This window comes from Plutella xylostella, chromosome Z (genome assembly GCF_932276165.1).
Source record: "Plutella xylostella chromosome Z, ilPluXylo3.1, whole genome shotgun sequence".
In the NCBI taxonomy this organism is placed as follows: Eukaryota; Metazoa; Arthropoda; class Insecta; order Lepidoptera; family Plutellidae; genus Plutella; species Plutella xylostella.
Genome location: NC_064012.1, coordinates 9658674 through 9683314, shown reverse-complemented (window position 1 = coordinate 9683314; position 24641 = coordinate 9658674). Strand labels below are relative to the sequence as shown.

At 44.6% G+C, this 24641-nt stretch overlaps 1 protein-coding gene across 1 annotated transcript in view; it reads right to left on the bottom strand.

The window, feature by feature from the left end:
- Window positions 1–180: 180 nt before the first annotated feature.
- The window catches only part of LOC105384136 (E3 ubiquitin-protein ligase MYCBP2), a 107830-nt gene continuing 83369 nt past the window's right edge, over window positions 181–24641 (bottom strand). The window contains exons 43-70 of the mRNA XM_048632884.1: window positions 21561–21707; window positions 20882–20990; window positions 20536–20645; window positions 20064–20249; window positions 19551–19748; window positions 19116–19294; window positions 16519–16663; window positions 15794–16032; window positions 15358–15486; window positions 14816–15036; window positions 14262–14373; window positions 13468–13698; window positions 12893–13007; window positions 12203–12387; window positions 11239–11385; window positions 10395–10598; window positions 9935–10048; window positions 9382–9470; window positions 8965–9172; window positions 8382–8554; window positions 8034–8208; window positions 6685–6963; window positions 6085–6282; window positions 4547–4654; window positions 4154–4339; window positions 3540–3698; window positions 2807–2915; window positions 181–1450 (exon numbers count right to left, since the gene is read on the bottom strand). Coding sequence (XP_048488841.1) covers window positions 1329–1450; window positions 2807–2915; window positions 3540–3698; window positions 4154–4339; window positions 4547–4654; window positions 6085–6282; window positions 6685–6963; window positions 8034–8208; window positions 8382–8554; window positions 8965–9172; window positions 9382–9470; window positions 9935–10048; window positions 10395–10598; window positions 11239–11385; window positions 12203–12387; window positions 12893–13007; window positions 13468–13698; window positions 14262–14373; window positions 14816–15036; window positions 15358–15486; window positions 15794–16032; window positions 16519–16663; window positions 19116–19294; window positions 19551–19748; window positions 20064–20249; window positions 20536–20645; window positions 20882–20990; window positions 21561–21707 — 4577 coding nt within the window. The 3' untranslated portion in view covers window positions 181–1328. The remainder of the gene's footprint in view (window positions 1451–2806; window positions 2916–3539; window positions 3699–4153; window positions 4340–4546; window positions 4655–6084; window positions 6283–6684; window positions 6964–8033; window positions 8209–8381; window positions 8555–8964; window positions 9173–9381; window positions 9471–9934; window positions 10049–10394; window positions 10599–11238; window positions 11386–12202; window positions 12388–12892; window positions 13008–13467; window positions 13699–14261; window positions 14374–14815; window positions 15037–15357; window positions 15487–15793; window positions 16033–16518; window positions 16664–19115; window positions 19295–19550; window positions 19749–20063; window positions 20250–20535; window positions 20646–20881; window positions 20991–21560; window positions 21708–24641) is intronic.

The window sequence follows — 24641 nt, the reverse complement described above, 5'->3', positions numbered from 1 at the left end:
TGTCTGTCTGTCTGTCTGTCTGTTACTCTTTCACGCCAAAACTACTGAACGGATTTGAATGAAATTTGGTATACATACGGTCTAGACCCTGGGAAAGAACATAGGCTACTTTTTATCCTGGAATTCCCACGGGAAAACTATTTAAGGCGAAGCGAAGCGCGCGGGAACAGCTAGTATCTTGCATAAAAATATATTGTGATAGCTGAACTGATCATTAAAACTCACAAAAAAAGTTTCTTATTAAGACTTATCTATCTAATGTTACAGTCAGATTTAAAATGTATGTTTTTCACGTTAAAACTGAAAATACAAAGTACAGGTTTATTTTTTTACGTACTAAATCCTACTGTGTTTTCATTTTGGTAGATGTTTAAAGGATATTTTTAAATAAATTGCTGTTACACTTTTTGTATTCAACCAACAGTCTGAAATTCATCAAAAGTTCTTTTCGCTTTAAAAATTACCGCATGCGATGTAGGTTGAAGAACCATTAAAGTCACACAACCAAATACAATTTTATAATCATTTTTTCATCTAAACTATACTTAACAACGACAAAATATACTTGAGAACGACAGCAATTATGCGTTCCACAGTAAATATCTTAGATCCTATCTATTTTACAGTAAATCTCAACTGTGTCGCTAGATCTTCACAGCGAATATCAATTTATATTGACATATAGAATAATATTTTTCAGAAATCGCTTGAGATTATACGTAAGGTTGAAAAGCTACCAGCAACGATTTGGACAGGGCTTAGTAGGTCTATTGAAATTTTCAGCTCATAACATCGCTTCTAAGAACTGCGTATAACACTGACAGATCAACGCCAGTACCTTTCTACCCTTTGACATTTTATTTATAGTATGGCCAATAAGAAAATGCGTTATTGACATGTGAAATCCCATATATATTTTATGACTGCAAAGGAAAACTAACTTTACTTAACAGACATAAGCAAACGTCAAAAACGTATTCTCTCATCGATTCGGCCGATATTTATGATAATACTCGTAATTTACTGACAATCTTCATCCATGCCCGCTTGCGCTAAGCTCATAGACGTCTTGACTGAAAGATTTGACTTGAATTGATTGAAAGCGTTAATACGAGTAATGTCCTCTTCTCCCAACCAAGCAAGAGTTGAAAGAAATTGCTTTTTGGCAATAAGTCCGCCTTTGTACCTTGTTAGTTTTCTTTTAATGTTCTTCTCCTTTTTTATTGTAACTCTATAATGTACAATAAAGTGTTCATAAATAAATGTCTAGAGGGTCTGTGCTGACAATCGAGATTCGTGCTTGCCGCCTAGCCCCCTAGCATGGTATTCTAGAAGGTCTGAGCATGCCGGCAGACGCCGCAGCCGAGTGCGAATTCCTCGCCCGTAGCCGGGTGTTCCACGTGCAGGGGACACTCCTCCGAGGTGCCCGGCAGCTGCTCGCCTTTAGGACCTAGGGATTAAAGTCGAAGGTTAGTAATCACAGAATATGGACCTAGGGAACAAGGATAAGGGTAGGCGGTTAGTGTTCATAGAATAAGAACCAACGGATAAGAGCAGGAGGTTAGTGTTCAGAGAGTAAGGAACTACGGATAATGGTTAAGGTTAGTGTTCATGTATCCATAGAATAAGGACCTACTGATAAGGGTAAAAGGTTAGTGTTCAAAGAATAAGGACCTACGGAACAATGTTGGAGGTCAGTCTTTATCATCAAGAAACATCACGGCCCCACTGCTGGTGCACGGGTTTCCTTCCAAAGAGACTTTATTTAGAATCTTGTCGCAAAAGTAATTCAAATAAATGTTTATAAAGCCAGCACAACTGTGTTTAGTTTTAATTGAAGTTGATCGCTGCTGCATGCAGAATTCTAAAACAGAACTCATAAAAATCAATCGATCCATTTAGCACATACACACAATCATGTTTACTAGATGCATATTCATTACACATTAGTGTTTATCAGAATCACAAATCAATAAAATGGCGCACCCACTCCTACTAATCTAGAATATGCTATCTCATCAATATGCATCCCACTGCATACGTCATCGAATTAATAATAATGGCCAGCTTATAAATGTCTTTAAATAGCTGCAAATTTTTATAGTCAGTAGTACAAGGAAAACAACGACATTCTTAGTGCAATTATCATAAAAATATTCATCGCCTGATGAATAATGGAAGTCGCTATAATTTTCCTTATCTCGTGTCATAGTTTTCTGGTCAATAAAATTAAGTACAAACTTACGTCTTATTTTATTAACCAGTAACTTTCTTTGTTCATACAAAATTGTACATTGCATATATTATGAGCTACATAGATGTCAATGGAGTACACCAACACTTAAAACCATGTCGCTTTCAACTGATATTGCTTTGCTTTACGCTTCGAACCCGTGCTTAAAGGCATAAAGTGACGTCATATGACGTCATGAGCTTGCGTCTCCAAGACCCGCCTTATGCGCGCGTGCACATGTCACGTATCCACATGGCATTCCTCATGCAGAATTATAGATACATTAGGTGAATAAATATGACACGTGACGATACATTACGCCACTCATATTTCTGCCATTGGCTTAAGAGCCCACGACAGGATTCTTCTCATTTTGCTCAGTAAAAGTCTCGCAGAAATAGCATCATAGCGGTCCTTGGGCGAGACCCATTAGTCTGTACTGTCCAATACTCACCATTTAGTTTTTAATCTAAAATTATGTTTGTTATTTACCTTTTACTTTCATTCAGGAAAGTTGGTGAATAAACATTACAATTGTTGCTAATTATGAATAAAAATAGTAAAAGTAATTACCTGCCGGACAATGAGGCAGCAGATGCTTGGGGATGTTGGTGACTCGCTGGAAATCGTCGTGACACGCGTTGCAGAAGTGCGACGTGCCGAAACAGAAGAACACCGCCACCTATTGACAAACCCAGGTGCTATTTAAATATGTATTGGGAATTATTACAATGATCTATAGTTACAGGAGGGTATAACTTGCGTGTTATCCCATACTGGACGACTGAATGTGCTAAAGTTTAGTTTATCGACAGTAATCCTAGTTCTTATTAGCAGCATAGAGGCAGTGGGTTAGACAGTCGGTGACGCGACGCTAGCAAGCGCCGAGTTTTAAAACACATTGAATTATCTCGCGTAGCTTTTGTCGCGAAACCTTTAGGGTTTGTACACAAAATAGCATTGTGACGTCGCATCGCAAAAACCTGCGACAGTAATCAAGCATTTGGCCTGAAAAATTGTCATAACAGTCGCAGTTTTGTGTACCAGCCCTTCGGCATATTATTCGTCATATATAGTCTACTAGCTGTTCCCGCGCGCTTCGCTTCGCCTTAAAAAGTTTTCCCGTGAGAATTCCGGCATAAAAAGTAGCCTATGTTCTTTCCCAGGGTCTAGACCGTATGTATACCAAATTTCATTCAAATCCGTTCAGTAGTTTTGGCGTGAAAGAGTAACAGACAGACAGACAGACACAGTTACTTTCGCATTTATACTCGTAATAATATTAGTTAGGATGGTAGTGACGTACCGAGCAGCAGTAGCGGCACTTGTACTCGAGGAAGTCCTGCTTGTGCTTGGCGCAGGAGCGCGCGCCGGCCACGTCGCTGCACGCGCCACACACCAGCTCGCCCGGCTCCCACCAGCCGCTGCTCTCCGCCTCGCAGCGGGCCAGCCCGCCGAAGTACGCCTGTGTGTTAGGGTAATGTTAGTGATATGATAGTGATCACGTCGGGGTCACCAATGTTGGGTATATGTGGGTGACGTTGAGGTTGTAGTAAATGACGAATGCAGGATTTCTTGAGGTCAAACTATTTACTAAATTTCTTTCTTCTTTCTTAACGTGACTAAAACATGTGTCGCTACACACAATTCTATTGTACACAAGAAAAACAAATATACGGTCAATGGAAGTCGGAGCGTGATTACAACGGGACGGTGACGCGACGCCAGCGTGATGGGTGTTTATTTTTTAAGTACATGGAATTCCACAAATAGGCTCGCGCGCCTCCGGCTATTTAATTTCTAACTAGGCATATTGCTGTCCAGCTGCATTACCTAAGCACCACGATTAGCTTCTTAGGGCCCAAGCATAGGCATTAGGCACCACCTTCCTCACAAACTATAAAAACCCAAACCACTTACCTTCCCGCACTTATGACACGCGTAGTAAGCATATCTCTCCATGGCGACGGCTGCCGGGTCTAAAGACCTTGTGGTCGGGGCGGCGCCCTCGTATTGAAGCCTCATGAGTGCCTTGCGACGGACCTCGGCTTTGAGGCGGCGGATTGGAGCCAGCTGGTCTTCTAACGTCCAGTGATTCATGTCCTCCTGGTAGGTTTATTGGGAATTAGTGGGTTGGGTAGTGTTTTTTTAAGTTTGATTTTTGTTTCGGCTATCTAATCCATTGATAGGATGAAAAAGTTAAGAATAGTTCGCCGTAAAGTATCAAAGCACGCACGACGAACGATAGCACTAAGGATTGATGATACTCAAAAATGATAGCAGAAAACCATATTTAATTTGAATGTTATTTACCTTGCAAATAGGACATTGTGAGAATGAGAATGTAATCCTGGGGCCGTTCCATTTGCTCTCCAGCACATTCTTGCAGCAATGCAGATGGAATACATGTCCGCATTTCAGCTGAAACAAACAATGGTATTGTTGATTTACTTAGATTATTTTAGTCAGGATATTGATAGATAGATGGCGTTGACAGAATAGTTATTTACTTCTCAATCAAAATCACACCATCTCTCATCACTCCCATGAGTGGCATATTAGCAGAAGATAGAAGATAACCTAAGGTATTAGATGCATGTAGGTACAGTTCGTATTAGAAACGTAGCCCTAGCGCTAAAACAACGGAAATTGTTTCCAAACACATACACCATAATCAAAACCTGTAGGTATAGCCAACTGCGCAAACGCCAAGAACACACAGAAAAAATAGTTTACAAAGGGATAATTGATAAATTATTATCAGCAACATACACCACAACACCTACCTGTATAGCCGGCGCGGCCTGCAACGGATCCGTAAAGCATATCATGCACATGTCATCAGCGTCCTGTCTCAACGGGGCTTCCCCGGCCACGGCGGCGGTACATCCGAACAGGCACGGGAGGCACGCCTTCTCTTCAGATTGTATTTATTGACTACTAGCTGTTCCCGCGAGCTTCGCTTCGCGTTAAAAAGTGTTCCCGTGGGAATTTCGGGATAAAAAGTAGCCTATGTTCTTTCTCAGGGTCTATACCGTATGTATACCAAATTTCATTCAAATCCGTTCAGTAGTTTTGGCGTGAAAGAGTAATCATAATCATAATCATAATCATTTATTCATTGCAACTATGTTGGTGTTACACTGTTCTTAAATCTATGTACATATAAGTATCCTTAACATAGCTCCCTGCAGGGCATAGCAACATTTTCTTAAAACTAAACAAGTAGGTAGGTACTTAAAAATAACAAACATAACATATAACTTTATAATATACCTATTTTATACATTTAACCATTTTAAAATATGTATTTAAAAACTATCTAATTAATATTCATTTACTGAATAATAACATCTTTCTATTAGAAATGTTTTTAGACTACTGAAGTTGAAGACTACTTAGTAACAGACAGACAGACACAGTTACTTTCTCATTTATAATGTTAGTTAGGATTATCAGCAACATACACAACAATCAAATACCTGTATAGCCGGCGCGGCCAGCAGTGGATCAGTGAAGCATATCATGCACATGTCATCAGCGTCCTGTCTCAGCGGGGCTTCCCCGGCCACGGCCGCGGTGCATCCGAACAGACACGGCAGGCAAGTCTTCTCTCCACGCACGCCGCCGCAGAGATGATTAGAAACGTAACCCTAGGGCTAAATAGAGCGGAATCTCTTTCCAAACGTGCTATATCAGCACCATAATCAATACTTATCTATATAGCCGGAAAAACCCAAAAAAGACAGTTTCCGAACCGATAATTTACTAACTATTATCACCAGAAGCACGCCTTCTCTTCAATTTCTATTTACTGACTATTATCAGCATACACCACAATCAACACCTACCTGTATAGCCGGCGCGGCCTGCAGTGGATCAGTGAAGCATATCATGCACATGTCATCAGCGTCCTGCCTCAGCGGGGCTTCCCCGGCCACGGCCGCGGTGCATCCGAACAGGCACGGCAGGCAAGTCTTCTCGCCTCGCACGCCGCCGCAGAGGTGGCCGCAAGAGAGCACCCGGGCGCAGGACTCTTTGCCGTGGTCCTGGGTGGAAAATTTATATGATATTTCAAATTTCAAATTTATTTATTTCATATAACATAACATAACAACAAAACAGAACATAAAATATGGGGTTATATAATTACAGTTTTGTTATGTCAAGTGCGTTCTTGTACAAATGATGACAATTTATTTGACAATATAAAAGTTTAATATGATGGAGCATGTTGATTGTTACAAGTTGTAACTTGTAAATGTCAAAAACATTTTTTTGCTAAAATCTTAACACTGAAAGTAGTTTAAAAAAAGAACAACATATTTTCTTATGTTGTTCATTGAGTACAGAGTTTGCCATAGACCACAATCATATAAACAACTCATATAACAATATGAAAGTATCACATATTATAGTATTTACGAGACAAACAAGAACAAAAAGTATACCTGGCACTGTTGATCAGCACAAACATTCCCTATAGCCAGCAGTCCCGAGCTGCCTCTAGCCCCACAGAATCTGCAGGTGCCCGCTAAGCCAGCTGCCAACCCGCCCTTCATGTCCACAAACGTGTCCACCCCTGGCACGCCCTCGTGGCCCTCCACTCTGAACTCCGCTAAAGCCTTCAGCGTCCGTCGGTCGACTAGCAGTAAAAGCCAGAATAGCTTGGCGCGCCCGCAGCCTTCATGGATATCGATGCGGATCGCGCTCTCTTCTTCTTTGCATATCTGTTGGATAGTAGTTTAAGTTTGATTTGAGTTTGTGATTACTGACAGTGCCTATAAAAGGTAGGTATCCGCTTGTATTATGGAAGAGGTTATCAAGAGAGTTATTTGGCCGGACAAAATATGTTTTACAGCATAGGGATTATGCATACTTGATGAGTTGGTAATGGACAACATTTCAAAAAACTAAAGCTGCTATAAATCGAAAACCATTTCGAGATTTAGCTCTAAAGGCCACAAAAAAAATGTTTTTGTATTTTTTGGATGTATCATTTTCGAGAAAATCATAAAATAGTAAAAAAGTGCTGATAACGTCATGCATCAGGTGCGATGCATTTTGATGATCAAAGCCTTATAGATTTAAAAACAAAGTAACTGTCACTTTCATTTTTGATTGACGTTGACGTTTTATCGTGACGTTGTTGTTTATTTGGGTCATTTTCATTAATTCTGTTCTGATACTTTCTGACTATTTTTTTTATTTATTATTAAGAGATGACCTCTATATAATATGTCCCAGAGCATGCCACCGCCTACACAGCTGAAAAAATGCTTCTGCTTATTTTTTTACATGGTAAGTACCTACTTTCCATCACCAGAAATATCAAGGTCATTTGAAAATGACCCATTTGTTGGTTGGCATGTAAACAAAGTGTAAATGTCACTTGTCAGTGTCATTTATGTTTTTTTTCGAGACTCAGGCAATAGACAAAAATAAAAATTGAGCCTAATATGTGACGTCACTTCCGGTTTTAAAATAATTAACTTTAAAGTTAAAAATAACATGCAAAAATTCATGTATATACAAAATAAAAAAATACGGGTCCACTAATTTTCTATAAACTTTCCGAATAACTAATAAAAATATAGGGTAAAGAAAATGAAATAATATTGTCCATTATTTCACAAAAGGCCTTTCCACTGTCTATCGCGCCTTATCATTTTTTACTGTACACAGTACACTATAATTTGCATTACAGGAGCAAAAAATCATGAATCCGTGGTAGTTAGAGGGCGCCACAGCTGCAGTGTATAGTTGCAGTCGCAGTGCTGTACTGTGAGCAGAGACAGACCTGTCTGTGGTGCGAGCGGGCCGCGCGCCGCATGTGCAGGAAGCGGTCGCACTCGGCGCAGAGGGCGCCACAGGAGCGACAGTCGACGACGGCGACGGTGGCGCCATCGTCGTGGTTCGCGCAGTAGGGGCGGTCGGCGGCCTCGCGCCGGTCGCGACCCTCTGTCGCGTTCATGCTGTGGGGTAATGTGATAATTAGTTTATGGTTAAATATAATGGCGAAAAAATGCAATATTTACATCAATGACTGGGATTTATTGAGGCACATTACCATGTTAAATTGAGATGCAGTGCTCAATCATTATTTATACCTATACAGTCGATACGTCACGCGGCTCTCCACACTGACCTGTCTAGTTGCGACTGCTGGCACACGCACAGCGCGGCCAGGGCGAGCCACATGGCGGGCGCGGCCACGCAGCGGGCGGCCGCGCGCTCGGCCTCACTTAAAGTGGCCAAGCGAGTCACGTAGCTCGTAAGTGAGGTCACCGTCTCGGCCGTCCATGTGGGGGATACTTTGTCCTGGGGGAAAGGGTTTGGTATTGAATAGATGAGATTTTGTTTGGTGAAGTGTGGTGGAAGTGGAACACAGATTTGTGGGGTTCTGATAGGGGGAGGAATTAATTTCAGCCTTAGAAAAAGAATGACCATAGACCTACCAATAGACCGTTAAGATGCGTTCTTTACGACTTCGGTGGACTAATAGATAAACATATACAGGGTGTTGCAAAAATGGTATACTAGCTTAGATATGCCCTGCTGCACATGTAGGTTTTGGCTGTAGATACCCACAGTCGAGTATTACGTAAAAATAAGAGATGAAGCCTTGGGGATCAAGTTGTAGACAGAGCGTTTGGTCCTAATAGACAGAACTTCGACAGTCAAAAACAAAATACAAACCTAGTATAGGTCACCAAAAATTTACGACATACCTCAGCCATATCACACAGCAGTTTGGCCACCAAATGCGCGTGTTTATTCGTAGTACTTCCCCTCATGAACCAGGCGGCGGGGGGCGCGGGCGCGACGCTGCCCCCCATAGTGATTGAAGAGGGGGGAGGGGCGCCAAATGCTTTGACCTTCAGTTGGACCGTGATCGCCTTGCTTAGGTACGAGACTAGGTGGTCTAGGAGGGTCACTCTGGAATGAGTTGGGAGGTTTGTTAGTTTCGTATTTTTTGCGTTTTTTCTTTCTGATGGCGTAGTGGGCAAAAATATGGCAGCCATTTATTTGAACACAAAATTAAACTGAACTCGTATGTGTAGTCTAATTTACAGGAAATAATTAACGTAAAGGTTCAAATTCAATGAAGCATTATGATAAGCGATAATTTAAAGTGTGAATATTACCTGGTAGCCATGTCACTGCCATAGTTGATAGCGGCCAACATCTTCTGTGGCGGGATTTCAGCGATCATACGCCGTAGTAGTGATATTACCTATAAAATATAATTTAAAATAAAATGCTTAAACATAAGTAATTGCATGCCCTAAAGCTAGACTGACTACCTTAGACAGATAGCTACAAGTGGCTTGATGAGTAAGGGGAGAAGCCATGTAATGATGAACACGACACACTACGTAAAACGTGTCTATTGTTTCTCATCATGGTGACAGGATAAACTAGTCCGAATAGCGTCAATCACGGTCTCTCAGGGTCCGCCGAACGAAGACAAAGAAAATTTGGTGCGTCATTTGGGCTTCCCCATGTCCTTTCTTGGAACACGATCCTTTCTTAAATCACGATAAATGCATTATTTTGATTATATGTAATATTATACCTGTCTCTGCACTCTCTCACTGCCGGTGTGCAGTAACGACAGTAGGTCAGCCAGCAGCTCGGTCCTCTGAGCCAGTAACTATACAACAGACACATATTGAGGTATAATTATGTAATATTCACCTGTCTCTGCACTCTCTCGCTGCCGGTGTGCAGTAACGACAGTAGGTCAGCCAGCAGCTCGGTCCTCTGAGCCAGGTGAGCCCGCCCGACCGCACTGCCGCTCAGAGCCAGTAACTATATAACAGTCAGATAAATGAAATTTTAACACCAAGATTGATGATAGGGGCGAAACGATGGTACAAAAAGGTTTACATGGTTTAGTGACACGAGAATAGTGTTTATTTATGGAATCTCATGGTGGTCATGGTGGTAGTAAGTACTATTGATTTATAATTTATACCGTAGCTAAAAAGTTTTAATGCCTATCGGTCCTGTAATAATAAAAGTAACTATTGGACCATTTTGGAATGAATTCAACTCGAAAGGGTACTCAAAAATTAATTTTCTGGATCCAAAGTCTCTTCCAATAGTTAAGCAAATAATACTAGTGGAAAAACTGTCATCCCAATGACAAACTAACCAGCGACAGCATCTCGAAGCAATAACTATCCTGCACGTGAGCGTTGCCCCTCCCCGCGCCCGCGCCCGCCCCCGCCCCCTCGCCCGCGCCCCTCTCCCCCGCGCCCGCCCCTTGATCGCCCGCCTCACATACAAGTGCCGTTTCCCAGTCGTCCCGTGCCCGAGCTGCCTCGCATCCGATCGCGCATACTATGTGTGACATCACCTGCGGGTGAAAAGGGTTAAAGGGTTGAATTATTGGGCTACGGACACAAGAGAAAGCACATAAAATTATAAAAGCTTGTATTGGAGATGGAAAGTAGCTGTTCATTTGCGTTCAAAAGTTTCTGGGGGAATGATGGTCAGTTTGACCCATACTCTCTAGTCGGATGAACCCTGATCAGTCAGCGATTTACGTCTAATCTGTCGGGGCTTATCGTTTTACCACGGTGTCCCTGTAGCCTATGGCTCTTGTGTTTGTCACTGCAGAAGAATAATCAGTGTGGATATTCTCATGTATTCTCCCACTGCAGCAGGTGGCCGACTGTACCGACCTGCCTCTGCAGACACGTGAGCTGGTGGCCCGCGAACAGTATGCCGACCACGTGCTCGCGAAGGTCGCTGTCCCTCACTGCAGCAGGTGGCCGACTGTACCGACCTGCCTCTGCAGACACGTGAGCTGGTGGCCCGCGAACAGTATGCCGACCACGTGCTCGCGAAGGTCGCTGTCCCTCACTGCAGCAGGGGGCCGACTGTACCGACCTGCCTCTGCAGACACGTGAGCTGGTGGCCCGCGAACAGTATGCCGACCACGTGCTCGCGAAGGTCGCTGTCCCTCACTGCAGCAGGGGGCCGACTGTACCGACCTGCCTCTGCAGACACGTGAGCTGGTGGCCCGCGAACAGTATGCCGACCACGTGCTCGCGAAGGTCGCTGTCGGAGCCCGGCTCGTCGGCGGCCGCGTCGCCCGCGTCGCTGTCGCCGGCTTCCCACTCCAGTAGCTTCCCGAACACCTGAGGGCAGTAAAGGCAAAGATTTAATTTAAAATAAAAAACACTATAAAAAACAGTCTACTGAAGAACATGGACCTTCTGGAAGATTAAAGGATTATTGCATCGAAGTAGAAAAAAAGGTGGATGGAAGGCCGCTAACTAAAATCTGAGGCACCCTAAGTAAGACAATTTCATTGTTACGACGAGCCGACACACACCCATTCACACTCTAAGTAAGTCAGTGCGCCGCCATTACGTCGCACCTGCGCACTCATACACTCTCATGACACCGCCATTGTTGAGCCTCAGTTTTTAGTTGGCGAGCTTCCTTCCGCCTTTTTTTCTACTTCGATTGGTTATTGCCATAATCTTCACACTTGGCCGACGGAATATCACACATCTTTCTATAAACACACACACTCTGATAAACTGCCTGCGCCTGCGGCTATTTACATTAAACTTGAACAAACATGTCGGCGAAATATTGTTCAGCTCGCGGCGTCCTTCTAATACAAGGTACAAACCTGTGACGTCAGCAGTCTAAACACCCGCAGCGTGTCGCACTCGGTGAGCCCGTGAAGGAGGACGGCGGGGGGAGGGGCGGGTTCGGCGGCGGCGGGGGCGGAGAGCACGCGCACCCCCCGTCCCCGCACCCCCGCCCCGGCCCTACAAGGTACAGACCTGTGACGTCAGCAGTCTGAACACCCGCAGCGTGTCGCACTCGGTGAGTCCGTGAAGGAGGACGGCGGGGGGAGGGGCGGGGGCGGCGGCGGCGGGGGCGGAGAGCACGCGCACCCCCCGCCCACGCACCCCCGCCCCGGCCCTACAAGGTACAGACCTGTGACGTCAGCAGTCTGAACACCCGCAGCGTGTCGCACTCGGTGAGCCCGTGCAGGAGGACGGCGGGGGGAGGGGCGGGGGCGGCGGCGGCGGGGGCGGACAGCACGCGCACCCCCCGCACCCGCACCCCCGGCTCAGGGCCGCGGAGCTCGCAGCGGACGCGGAGAGGGGAGCAGGATACCCCTGGAGAAGGATAGAATAGAGTACTGTTTATTTTGCACCATGAAAGTAATTACATACAAAGGAACCATTTATAAATAAAATGTCAAAACATGGGGCCTTATTGCTTAAAGACAACCTTTGGATTTTGAGAATGTGGTAGGATAAAGCGGGAGCTCTTCTGCCTTCTAAAGGATCTCTTCAGGCATTGGAGATCATCTTCTTTGGCTTAAAAATGGCGTCTGGTACACAAATACGTAGTAGCAAACAGAATAACTTAGAGTGTAGACCATGACTAGGCAAACGAAGTATGCCCTCTGGCTAGAGGGTGACTTGCGCTTTTGGCTGGGGAAGGCCATGGATCGCTTCCAGTGGCGTACTTTCGGTAAGGACTTTGTATCAGTGGACTCTGCTATAGGCTGAAGATATATAAAAAAGACGTAGAAGGCGCTAGATAACAGTAATCCGTCCATCATTTTAGATAGCGCGTTCGTTTCGTGGTTGTTAGAGTGTAAAGGTGTATACTCACTGGGCAGCGAATAGCAGAGCCAGGCGGCGTTCTTGGCGTCCACATCCATGTCCTGCATGTGGAACATGTCGGCCGAAGCGCCGCTGTACAGGAACGACACCATCAGCGTCTTGTTCTGAAAACATAGACATTGAGTTAATTATGTTGTACTTTGTATGAACGCATTCTGCAATCATAGACAATGTTATTGAGCAAATTGTGTGTTCGTATGCATGCAGCTCTAGGGCTTGGCACAAAACTGCGATGATAAATGACAATATTGAGTAAATATGTATATGGACAAAGGGCTCTTACACAAAACTGCGATACGTTGTCGCATCGCAAAACCATCTCTACTTCCAATGGCAAGAAGTTTCGTTTACCCGTCTTGTGGACAGGCCCTTACATAAACGGTTTAATTGTGTATTTGTGTAAATACATGGAACATTACTAAAGGTCGCATTCTTTACAACACTACATTATAGTCATTATTTTAATCGTCACGCGTGAGCGCCTGACATTATATTCTTCTATCTTCCACCCCCACGCCACGCTACCTTACCTTTATATTAAAAAAAAAACAAATATCAACTCACAACAGTATCCCTCGTATTATCAATATGCAGACAGATAATATGTGGACGGTCATCCATAGTCCCGCCGGGGTATGCCACTTGGATCCACTTGGCCTTGTTCCGGTCTTCGTCGCCGGACTCCCAGAAGGTTTCTGTGCTGCCGTCGGTCAGAGCACCGGCCATGCCTTGACGGGACGAGACCGTGACGTCACACCACCCGGTCACGTCAGGGCAAACCCATACGTAGTTCTCCTGTTTGGAGGAATTAGCTTTTTAATATTCAACACAAAAAAAGTGAAAAAAATATGAAACATATCCACCAAATGACGGAAATATTTAATTGAAAAAATCTTTTTTAGAAAAAAATATTATATTATCATCCTGGTTTCCAAAATTATTACCCTCATTCTATTTATCCAACATAATCATCCTTCAGTCCTGACTACTCCTGACAAAACCTTCCTCGCCTTGTTATGGAAGCTGTGGGCTCAAGCAAGCCTTCCTCATACACTCCATGACGATGACGCTGAACACTGTATTTTATGTCATCGTATCATTTATTCATACACATATTCGTCCTTCAGTCCTGACAAAACCTCACCTTGTTATGGAAGCTGGCCGCGTTTTCCCTGATGGGTCCTAGCACACCTTCCTTGTAAACTCCGTCTTTAGAATGTGAGAGGATGAGACTGATGACGCTAAGCACTATATTTTATAACATCGTATAATTTATTCATACACAGATTCATCCTTCAGTCGTGACAAAACCTCATAATTATAATTTTATTCATCCTTCAGTCCTGACAAAACCTCACCTTGTTATGGAAGCTGGCTGCGTTTTCCCTGATGGGCCCTAGTGCCCCCTCTTCATAAACTCCGTCTTCAGAATGTGAGAGGATGCGACTGATGACGCTAAACACTTGGGATCTACTCACGTGCGTCCCGGCAGCATTAACAGTTGGGTTGAGGGTTAGTTGTGGTAGTAAATTATATGGTTATATTGTTAAGTTTATATGGTTAAAGAAAATGTAGGTTATTTGAACTTACAAAATATGGGTTATTTTTGTTGTGTCTTTCGGTTACATTACTGACACAATATAGTATTAATTGTGCCAAAAATATACCTGATAGATGTGTCTCATACAAAACAACTCTTATTGCGTCATACGTTCTCATGTTAGCCATGATATCTTTACTATTTATTTTGAAATTACCTATTGTCATACAACGTAGCACTCTAGTAGAAACTATCATGATTTTTACGACGGAAAACTTTCTTTTGTCATCTGCATAACTGAAGAAACCCTATTCATGTTCCAAGACAACAAAACCTACAATAACAACACAGCACCAAACTCCATTCACCCACCTATGCAAGAACGCGCGATCATGCTGCGTATAATGCAGCGCCCAGCACCTCACAGCCTGCAGCGCGGCGGCGCCGGCGGCGGGCAGGCTCGGGGCCAGCGTGCTGACCGAACCGAGGAACGAGTGGAACGCGGAACGCGCCAGCCGCGCGGCCCGACCGCCCGGGCAGAGCGCGGACGCGGTCGCTGTGGGGACGGTGCAGCGGTGCAGGTCGGCTACGTTCTGGGAATTTAAAGGAATATTGTATGTTTGGTTAAGAACGCAGGGAATAGGGAATAATGCGAGATTTCACTCACTGCTATGTTATTTATATTCGGTAATAGATAACCTAAACAAACAAACACCACGTTTCAAATAAATACTTTGACTTCGATGAATTTAAAACACTGTGGATGCGTGTTTCTTGATGATGACTTAGATTTCAGGTAACTTGACCACCGCGCAGAATATTCGGAAAGAGCATTTACAGACGCTTTTTACCGCGTACTATATCACGCGTCTTTTGGGTCCTTGACTACATAAAGTAATAAAAATAAATCTTACCTCCTTATTATCATCAGCTGGTATGATAGGGACGATTCTGGCGAACTTGTCGAGCGCGTTACAGAACCACCACATGACGTCGTGAACGCAGGTTGGCTGCGTCACGGACCGCAGCAGCCAGTTCATTGCCTGCAATTTAGACCGTAAGACAATAGGGATGAAGTTGTATTTTGAAAGGCATTTTCAAAGGTATTTTCTTGCCTTTCTTGGAGCAATAGTATTTTTTACTGAAGATGCGTTGAGACTGTAAGCTTGCGTTTTTGTTTTATTTTTCAACATTAGACATGCTAGAAATTGGTTAAAGTCAGCCACTCTTTCTTCCATAAGCTACAAGTAATAGCAATAAACAACATTTTCACATGATCCAAGAATCTAACGCACAAAGAGATAATATTTAACGACAAAGTCACCAAAAATACAACAAAAACCCACTAACCTCAAACGCGTACTGCCTAACAGTATTAATCCTGACAGCCGCGTCCATCTTTTGCCTATACGCGTGTAGGTCCCTCCTAGCCAGCACAAACGCTAGTGTGGGCCTTCGCATCAGTTCTTCGGCGTCTAACCGCGGCGGTTCAAACGCGCTGACCGACCGCGTGCCTTCGGTCCAGTCGACGCCGCCGACTAGACGTTGAAGCGCCGCGGACGGTTGGGCCAGGAGGGATGAACCGCCTCCTAGAGAAAATACATGTAGGTTCTTAGTGTGAAGATTTGTTTTAGATGCTGAGTGCGAAGTTTGTGTGTTCGTGTCATTTGATGATCAATGTATGGGAGATAAAAGCGTGATTATGAGTTACTTTCAGCGTTTGTAGGGGATGACTCGTGGACAGTGAAGGATACCGCGTGTTTTGTGATACAGGATACTAGTTTATTGTTGCTGGTACAGCGAGGTCCCGTGTAAAGAGACCGAGTCTCCGCCTATAGTGGCTTATATGCTACCGGGTGGTGGTAGCATATAAGCCCACACCGCGCCATCCAGCAAGATTTATAGAACCTAACTAAATAATCGATTTATAGAGCAAGTAATAGCCCGCGAGATAACGCTGTGTTTACATAGGAAACTAATTAGTTGGCTATTATAATTTATAGATGGCGCTAATGCGCACTTTTAACACTGTTTCCTGACACTAAACTAACCAACCCAACACATTAACAACATACCTGCCAGCGGATCCAGGGGGTCCAACGGGCGGTGGTCCGTGAGAACCAGCTCCTGCGCCCCGGACCCTCCCATGGACACGGAGCGATGGACCCGCGGCACCGGACCCAGGCTCGAGAGTTGTTCGCTAGTGCCGAACACTTGGTTCTGGGGAATACGAAACATAGATCATTAAAGTCGGTACCCCAATGAATGGGGATCGTGACCATCATCAGTCAATGACAGCATTGTGGTTGGGCCGGGACAGTGTCCTCCAAGTGCTCCTGTCTGCAGCAGTGTGTAGAGCTTCGTGCAGGCGGAGTTGCAGATATGATTGGGTTTGGTCACACCATCTTGCAGGAGCACGACCCCTTCGTCTTTTCCCTTCCACTTTACCCATCAAAATGTGTTTTTCAAGGGATTCTGGGCCACTACGTGCGATATGCCCAAGAAATTTCAGCATGCGGGATCGGCAGATATCAGACAGGCGCACAGAGATTTTGAGCTCATTCAGGATTGATTCATTCCGTCTGAAGGCTGTCCATGGTATGCGCAACATCTTGCGCCAGATCCACATCTCAAATGCATCGATTCTTGTTTTTAGATTGGCCTTGATTGTTCATGTTTCGGAGCCGTACAAGAAAATAGGGAAGACAAATGCGTGGACGAGTCTCACTTTGGTACGCTTGGTGATATTTGTATTCTTCCATATTTTCTCAAGTTTGGTCATGGCGCTTTTAGCAATCTGGATTCGTCTTTTGATTTCTCTATCGCAATTTCCATCGTTAGTGATGAGAGATCCGAGATAATTGAAGTCGCTTACGCGGTCTAACGTGTTGAGGCGACTGCAGTTGGTCAGAGCTTGTTCGCGGTCCACGGTTAGCAGTTTGGTTTTTGTCTTGTTAATCCGCAACCCAAGTTTGGCACTTTCGCCTTCAATCCGGTCGAACAAGACGGCCATTTCTTTTTCGCTAGTGGCTACAAGGGTGGTGTCGTCCGCGTAACGGAGATTGTTAATCTTCCTTCCGCCGATGGATAAACCTCCCTCCCATCCTTCCAGCGCCGCTCGGACTATGTGTTCGCCGTAGATGTTGAACAGTTTGGGCGACAGAATACATCCCTGTCGGACGCCACGCTCCGGGCGTAGGGGTTTTGAGTATGTGTCGTCTAGACGAATCCTGGCACTACTATCCACATATAGATTTTGGACGAGAAATGCAAGATGCTTCGGCACGCCCATCTCCAGCAATATGTTTAGCAGCGACTGCCAGTTCACACAATCAAAAGCCTTAGAGTAGTCAATGAAGCACAGCACGACCGGCTTGTTGAATTCGTAACACTTCTCTATGATTTGGCGCATGTTCAGAATTTGTTCGCGTGTGCCTCGACCAGCCACGAAGCCGGCTTGCTCCGCCGGGATTTGTCTGTCCAGGTAAGATGACAGTCGATCGTTGATAATACGAAGCATGATTTTACTAGCGTGCGAGATGATTGAAAGTGTGCGATAGTTGCCACATTGCCGCGTAGAGCCCTTCTTGTGCAGCGGTATAACTATGGATTCGACCCAGTCCTGGGGCCACTGCCCTGTCCTCCATACTTTTAGGCATATGTTATAAAGTAGTTTAGTTCCTACGGAGCCTAAAGACTTCAGGAGGTTGGCTGGAATCTGGTCTGTGCCCACTGCGTTATTCTTGAGCATTGCAATTGCATGTTCAACTTCCGCTAGCAGTATGTCAGGTTCAAGTTCATGTGACTCCCAACGACGGGTCAAAGGCTGAGTGACATCCTTGTAAAGTTGTTCGGTATACGCACGCCAACGCTCCAGTACTTTATCTATCTCCGTTATTGGTTGGCCATTCTCATCGTCAACTATCCAGGTACGTGGTTTAAACGAAACATAGATAGGTCAATAGAATATTCTTATTTGAAGACTACCTTAAGGTGGAAGGACATTGAGATCAAAGAGGGGTCAAGTGTACTAAAGAATTCTAAAGCAATAGCATTATTTATTTAACATAATTTATTGAGGGAAAAATTTAAGTGTGCAAGTTGTTTCTTTGTAGAATTAACTTGATCTAGACTCTTTTATTATCAATGCCGAATCACCCTAAACTTAAATTAACCTTGCCAAATGGCATGCTAAATTAACAAACGGTCTCTACCATAGAAATAGATGTACCTAATAGTACCTATGTAACATTTATCATATGATGTAACATTTGTCATAAGGGCTAGTACGGGGTGAATTTAAGACGTGACAAAAGTTCTCTAACTAAGTGCTACTAGCCCAGACTTCACCCGTATAAAACTATGTGTACAGTACAATAGACTCACATGCAGGTTAGTGAGTGGCGCGCGCCCCAGCGAGTGGTACTTGCTGTGCGGGGGCGGTAATCGCGGCGCCGCCCCCAGTGCCTGCAGGCTCTGGAACAGGGGCGCCAACTGCCAGGGGCTCGTAAAGTGTACATTATACTCACATGCAGGTTAGTGGGGGGCGCGCGGCCCAGCGAGTGGTACTTGCTGTGCGGGGGCGGTAACCGCGGCGCCGCCCCCAGGGCTTGCAGGCTCTGGAACGGGGGCGCCAACTGCCAAAGGCTCGTATAGTGTACAGTATACTCACATGCAGGTTAGTGGGGGGCGCGCGGCCCAGCGAGTGGTACTTGCTGTGCGGGGGCGGTAACCGCGGCGCCGCCCCCAGCGCTTGCAGGCTTTGGAACGGGGGCGCCGGCTGCCAGGGGCTCGATGTGGCGGCAGGGGGGCTTCGGTTTGCGTCAGCGTATGGCGATAGCGATGGAGATTCTGTGGGAATGGGTTATAAATTATTTAATTTAGTAGTAGATTTGACGGAATGAATAGGTGTTTTGTCACTATGACAAGAACAAAGAGTACAGCTACTGCTGAAGCTTACTCTACGTTGAACAGCTTTCGCGCTTATATTAGCTATTTCTATGAAACTATTTCCAAATATAATTTATTTATGACACTAACAGATTAGTACTGGAAGCTTTTTAGTACGTGCATAAGCCCTACAGCTCAGTGAAAACTAAAAACTGACCTGAGCTAGTAAGAGGAGCGAGATCCAACAAGAACACGGCGTTTTCCTTGATCACATGATGGTCCACTTCGACTTGTGGCTCGATCTTCTCGCTTCCTTGATCCGAAATGGGTTTACTCTTCGATTGTTTCGAGCTTTGAGCCGCCTTGAGAGCCTTGTCGCGGCATTGTTCGCACAGTATGTACCAGAGGTGGTATGCTGTGGGAGACGAAATATTCAGTTAAGGGTGTGTAATAAGTGTGTATGTACACACTTATTATACGCCTACACTACTATGCCGGCTATATTTTGGCACGCGACTATTGGATTAGCTCATTTTCGCTGGCAATGAAGCCATCAACAAGGCAGCTCCTGCGAATTCTAGCAGAGTTTAAGGACCCATAAGATCACAGCATTCTTTTCTTATATCCACAGTAACTGAATACAGATCCACAAATATAGTTATTGGCGCGACCTGAACAGATGATGAATATCCATGTGACACTGACACCATGACCAGTACAATATACCAACCTTGCGCAAGTTGCCCACAGATGGCGTTGGCGGGCGGGGCGCAAACATACGCCCCCGAGCGGTCGTAGCCTCGTGAAGAGCGCCCCCTACAGCCGGGGTGCATGTGCCTCATGTGGGCAGCCAGGGGGGGCGGCACGCTAGCGCCCCCGCATAACTCGCATTCCACTGGAACGTTCGCAAAACACACTGTCTGGGTATAATAACTGCTATTCTCATGGGCGTTAAATGGGTAAGTACAAAGTAACAATTGCAAACTGATATTCTGATGGTCTAACATTACTACACTGATTCTAATTCGATTATTAAGTTTGCTGGTCGTGACTGTCGATAAATGGTTAAAAGTAGTTTTGGAGGAACATTTTGACTTAATATAGTCTATGTATGTGTACGAAAAATGAGCGTAATTTCTAAAATAAATTATACATTGAAATACATAAATAATTTGAAATAATAAATTTGGAAGTGATTGTACCTGAATAAGGTGTTTTAGCGCCAGGTATGGATTTCCAATCTCGTTTCTTCCTAATGCTGCTGCTCGGTGGCTCATTTTCGTTCTTCTCGGTGAGGATCTCTTTCCTAAATCTGAAAAAGATACGAATACAGATCAGAAGTTGGTTCAAACTAACACTCAAATTCATAGACCGTATTGTAAATTTACAACAAGGTTAAAGTTGTCTTGAGATAAAAGATTTTCGACTCTGTACGTCAGTCAATAAGTTAAAATTGGTATACAATAACGTCAATTTTAAACCTATTGTAAAGTGACAAAAAGCTCTATGAATTCGGGGGTAAACCCATAAAATATTGTTTTAATTTACTTGTCAGTTGCGACGGCGAGCTGGTCCGCATTGTTGAGGGCGTCCCACAAGGCGACGAGCGCTCGCAGCGCCGGCGGGAGCACGTTCACTACTGACGTCGTTGGTCGCTCTGTAATATAATTAATAGTACACCTTTAGTATTAGGAACAAGAAACGAGCTAGAAGTTACAAGGTATTCTATTGGAAAATCGGTGTGGTGTTTGTCCTATTGAAAATTTGATCACATATCTGTGACTGTGAGATAAAGGAAAACGGACAGAATGATATACCTAGATGTTGAATACAACTCGCTCTGAACTAGCGTGGTGGTAAGCTTAGGATGAGCCGTGCCCAAAGGTTTCATTGGAGTGGTGGAGCTTGGTGCAGGAACTAACAGTCTCAAAAACAAAAGAATGTTCCTTACTCGAAGTAGAAAATAGGAAAAGAAAGTTAGGAACCTCGCTAACTATAAAACTGAAGGACCCTAAGTAAGTCGATTTCATTGTTACGATGAGCTCGACACACACACATTCACACTCAAAGTAAGTCTGTGCGCAGCTATTAACCAATCACATCGCTCCTACGCACCAACACACTCTCATGTAACCGCCATTGTTATTGCCATTTAGTTAGCGAGATTCCTTCCGCCTTTTTTTCTACTTTGATGGTTCTTTATAATATAGACAGTATAACAACTGACCCATAGTGCCCTGTTGGCTGGCAGACTCCTCTTCCTTGATGGGTGGCGGGGTGTCACACGTGATCTTCCTCAGCCGGCTGACGCTGGCTTCCACGCCAGAGCGAGTCAGCGTCTCCAGGGTCGAAGGCTGGATGTGCAGGTACTGGCCTGGGTAAGAGAAAATAGATCTTGTTAAATATTCACACAGATATTGTTAAATATTCAATTTGAAACATTTATTCATTTTCAGACATTTTTATTTATTTATTTTATAAAACTTATACTATCATTACAGAGTAACCTAATTCGATAGCAAGCTCAATTTATTATAATTATAATTAATTTTAACAATATCAAATCACATACACAATAATACAATAAAAATTACATCTAATCAATAAAATAAATCTAAAATCAACATAAAAGCAATTTTCACACAAACATTTCATTACATATTATAAAAATTATTTTTCCTTAATTTATCATTGTAGCATAAAGCCGACAGTGCAGTTTTAGTAAATTCGTTCAGAGAACAACAAAATATGTCAACTGTCTCTGAGATACAGTTGAGAACGCGGAGGGCGCGGGTGAGCGGGGCGTCCCGCAGCAGGTTGGTGCGCGCGCGCGGCACGGCCAGCAGCCCCGCGCGCCGCCGCCGCCCCACCATGCGCTCCGGCACGTTCAGACTCACCATGCGGAGCACCCCTGGGTTGCACTGCGTACCTCGCAACAACTGCATAACGTACGTGGCTAGTGCAAGCTCCCTTCTAACCTCCAGTTGGGTGTACCCGACCATGCCCAAGACGAACAAGGTAGGGTACATGAGGGGATAAAATGGATATACCCCGTATATTTTTAAATAGATGGCTCTAACAAATTTATTTTGTATACGCTCCAACATAAGTCTATATTTTTCCTCATGAGGGCTCCAGATGACTGAGTTACATTCAAGATGACTTTTAACAATTGCCTCGTACAGAGCCCGAATGGCTGTGATGTTAGTAAAATTATACGATTGACGCATTATAAAGCCAAGGTGTCTAAAAGCTTTTTTGCACACGCTTCTAATGTGATCGCGAAATGATAAGTCGGCGGAGAATCGAATGCCGAGGTCACGCACCTCCGTAACGCGCTGCATAGTGACTCCATCCACACGGTAATCATAGTGATGCGGCGATTGCCTACGGCTAAAAGAGATGACCTGACACTTGGTTACATTAAAAAAGACCTGGTTTGCGTTACTCCAGGCCACTACCCTATCAATGTCAGCCTGCAGTTCGAGACAGTCTGACTCTTCCCTAATTTCTTTTACAAGTTTAAGGTCATCAGCGAAAAGTAGGCAGATCGAGTTAGCTACTTCTTGCGGCAGATCATTTATCATAATGATAAATTCTAAATGCCCTAGGTTACTGCCTTGACTGACTCCAGACCTTGTAAAATATGGTTGGGACCTATGACCAGCGCAGTCCACATACTGTTGTCGCCCTCTCATGTACTCTGCAAAGAAATTGAGAGTGTGAGGAGTGCAGCCTACGCGTGCCAGCTTTATTAACAAGATGTCGTTATCCACAGTGTCAAAAGCCTTTTTAAAATCAAAATAGGCTACATCAACCTGCCCTCCGGCATCCACCGCAGGCACGACATTAGCCATCAGATGTAGCAGGTTCCCTGTGGTGCTACGCGCTGGCCGAAACCCGTACTGAGCCTCAGATAATTGAGAATTGACCTGTAGGTGCAAGGCGCGATGTACTGCCGCCTCGAACACTTTAGCCGGGGTGCACAGTACAGCCACCGGCCTGTAATCGCTTGTGTCCGGGCCGCCACCCCCCTTTGGAACGGGTACCACACGAGTCAATTTCCATTTCTCCGGAATCGTTGCCGACCGAAGGCAAATATTAAAAATATATAACAGCGGCTCAGCAAGCACTTTTCTGCAATCCTTAAATAAGAACGACGGTATGCCATCCGGCCCCGCCGATCGCTTTGCGCCTAGGCGTGCCAGTGCGTAGTCAACATCCGCCGGCTCAAGGACAGCGATGTGTACACGCGCGCCGCCCGCCCCGCCCGCCGCGCTCGCCGCCGCGGGGTCCAATTGTGCTGGGTTGGGGTTGTACACGGAATAGAAATACTCCGCAAAAGCATTTGCGCAGTCTTGTTGCGACAACGTTATTCCGTCCTTCACCAGCATTTGCTTGCCTGTATTGCCTTTCCTAGACTTAATGTAGGACCAAAAAGATTTAGGATCACTGGCCAGGTGACTCTGCACACGATCGCGATACAAATCGTGCGCAGAGGCAGTTGCCGCTTTAACCCTAGCTCTACAGTCACTGAATGCCTGGTAATCCGCTGAAGATTTTGTTGTTTTATATTTTTTGTGCAGCCTATATTTTAACTTAATGTCGCGAATGATATCGGCCGTGTACCACTCCGGATAAGAATATCGGGAGTTTACAGGCTTTCGCTTTTTAATGGGAACACAGTCATCGATAATAGAATTAATAGTTGTATAAAAGAAATCAATAACCCCTATAGGATCGCTAATAGCAAAAAGTTCCCCCCAGTCTATATTGGCCATAGCATAATATAAGGTGTGGAAATCCGCCTTCGCAAAGTTCCATACATTATTACCTGATTTGGGAGCAGCTTCGTCGTCTGAAGCACGGGGGGGGTGCTCGCGCTCCCCGCGCCGCGCCCCGTACCCCACGCTGACGGACAGCGGCGGGTGGTACCTGTCCACGGGCTGCAGCCCCTCGTCGGCCGCGCGCACCTCCACTGAGCCGCGCACTCCCGACCCCACCAGTACCAGATCCAGCCGACGATCATCACAGTTTAATACATCATTGCTCTGAACGAATTCACAGTACGATATAAAATACTCATAATACTCAACTATATTACTACTACATGAAAACATATTGAAATCTCCTATAACTATAAGATTGCCCTTATATTTAACACAAATATTCTCAATTAAATTAAACATTAACAAATAATTATTATCATTAGCCGAAGGCGGAATATAAACAGCACAACACGTAAATAAATACCTATCCATCCGGTGAACAGTTGCTATGACTAATTCAAACTGGTACGCATCAATGT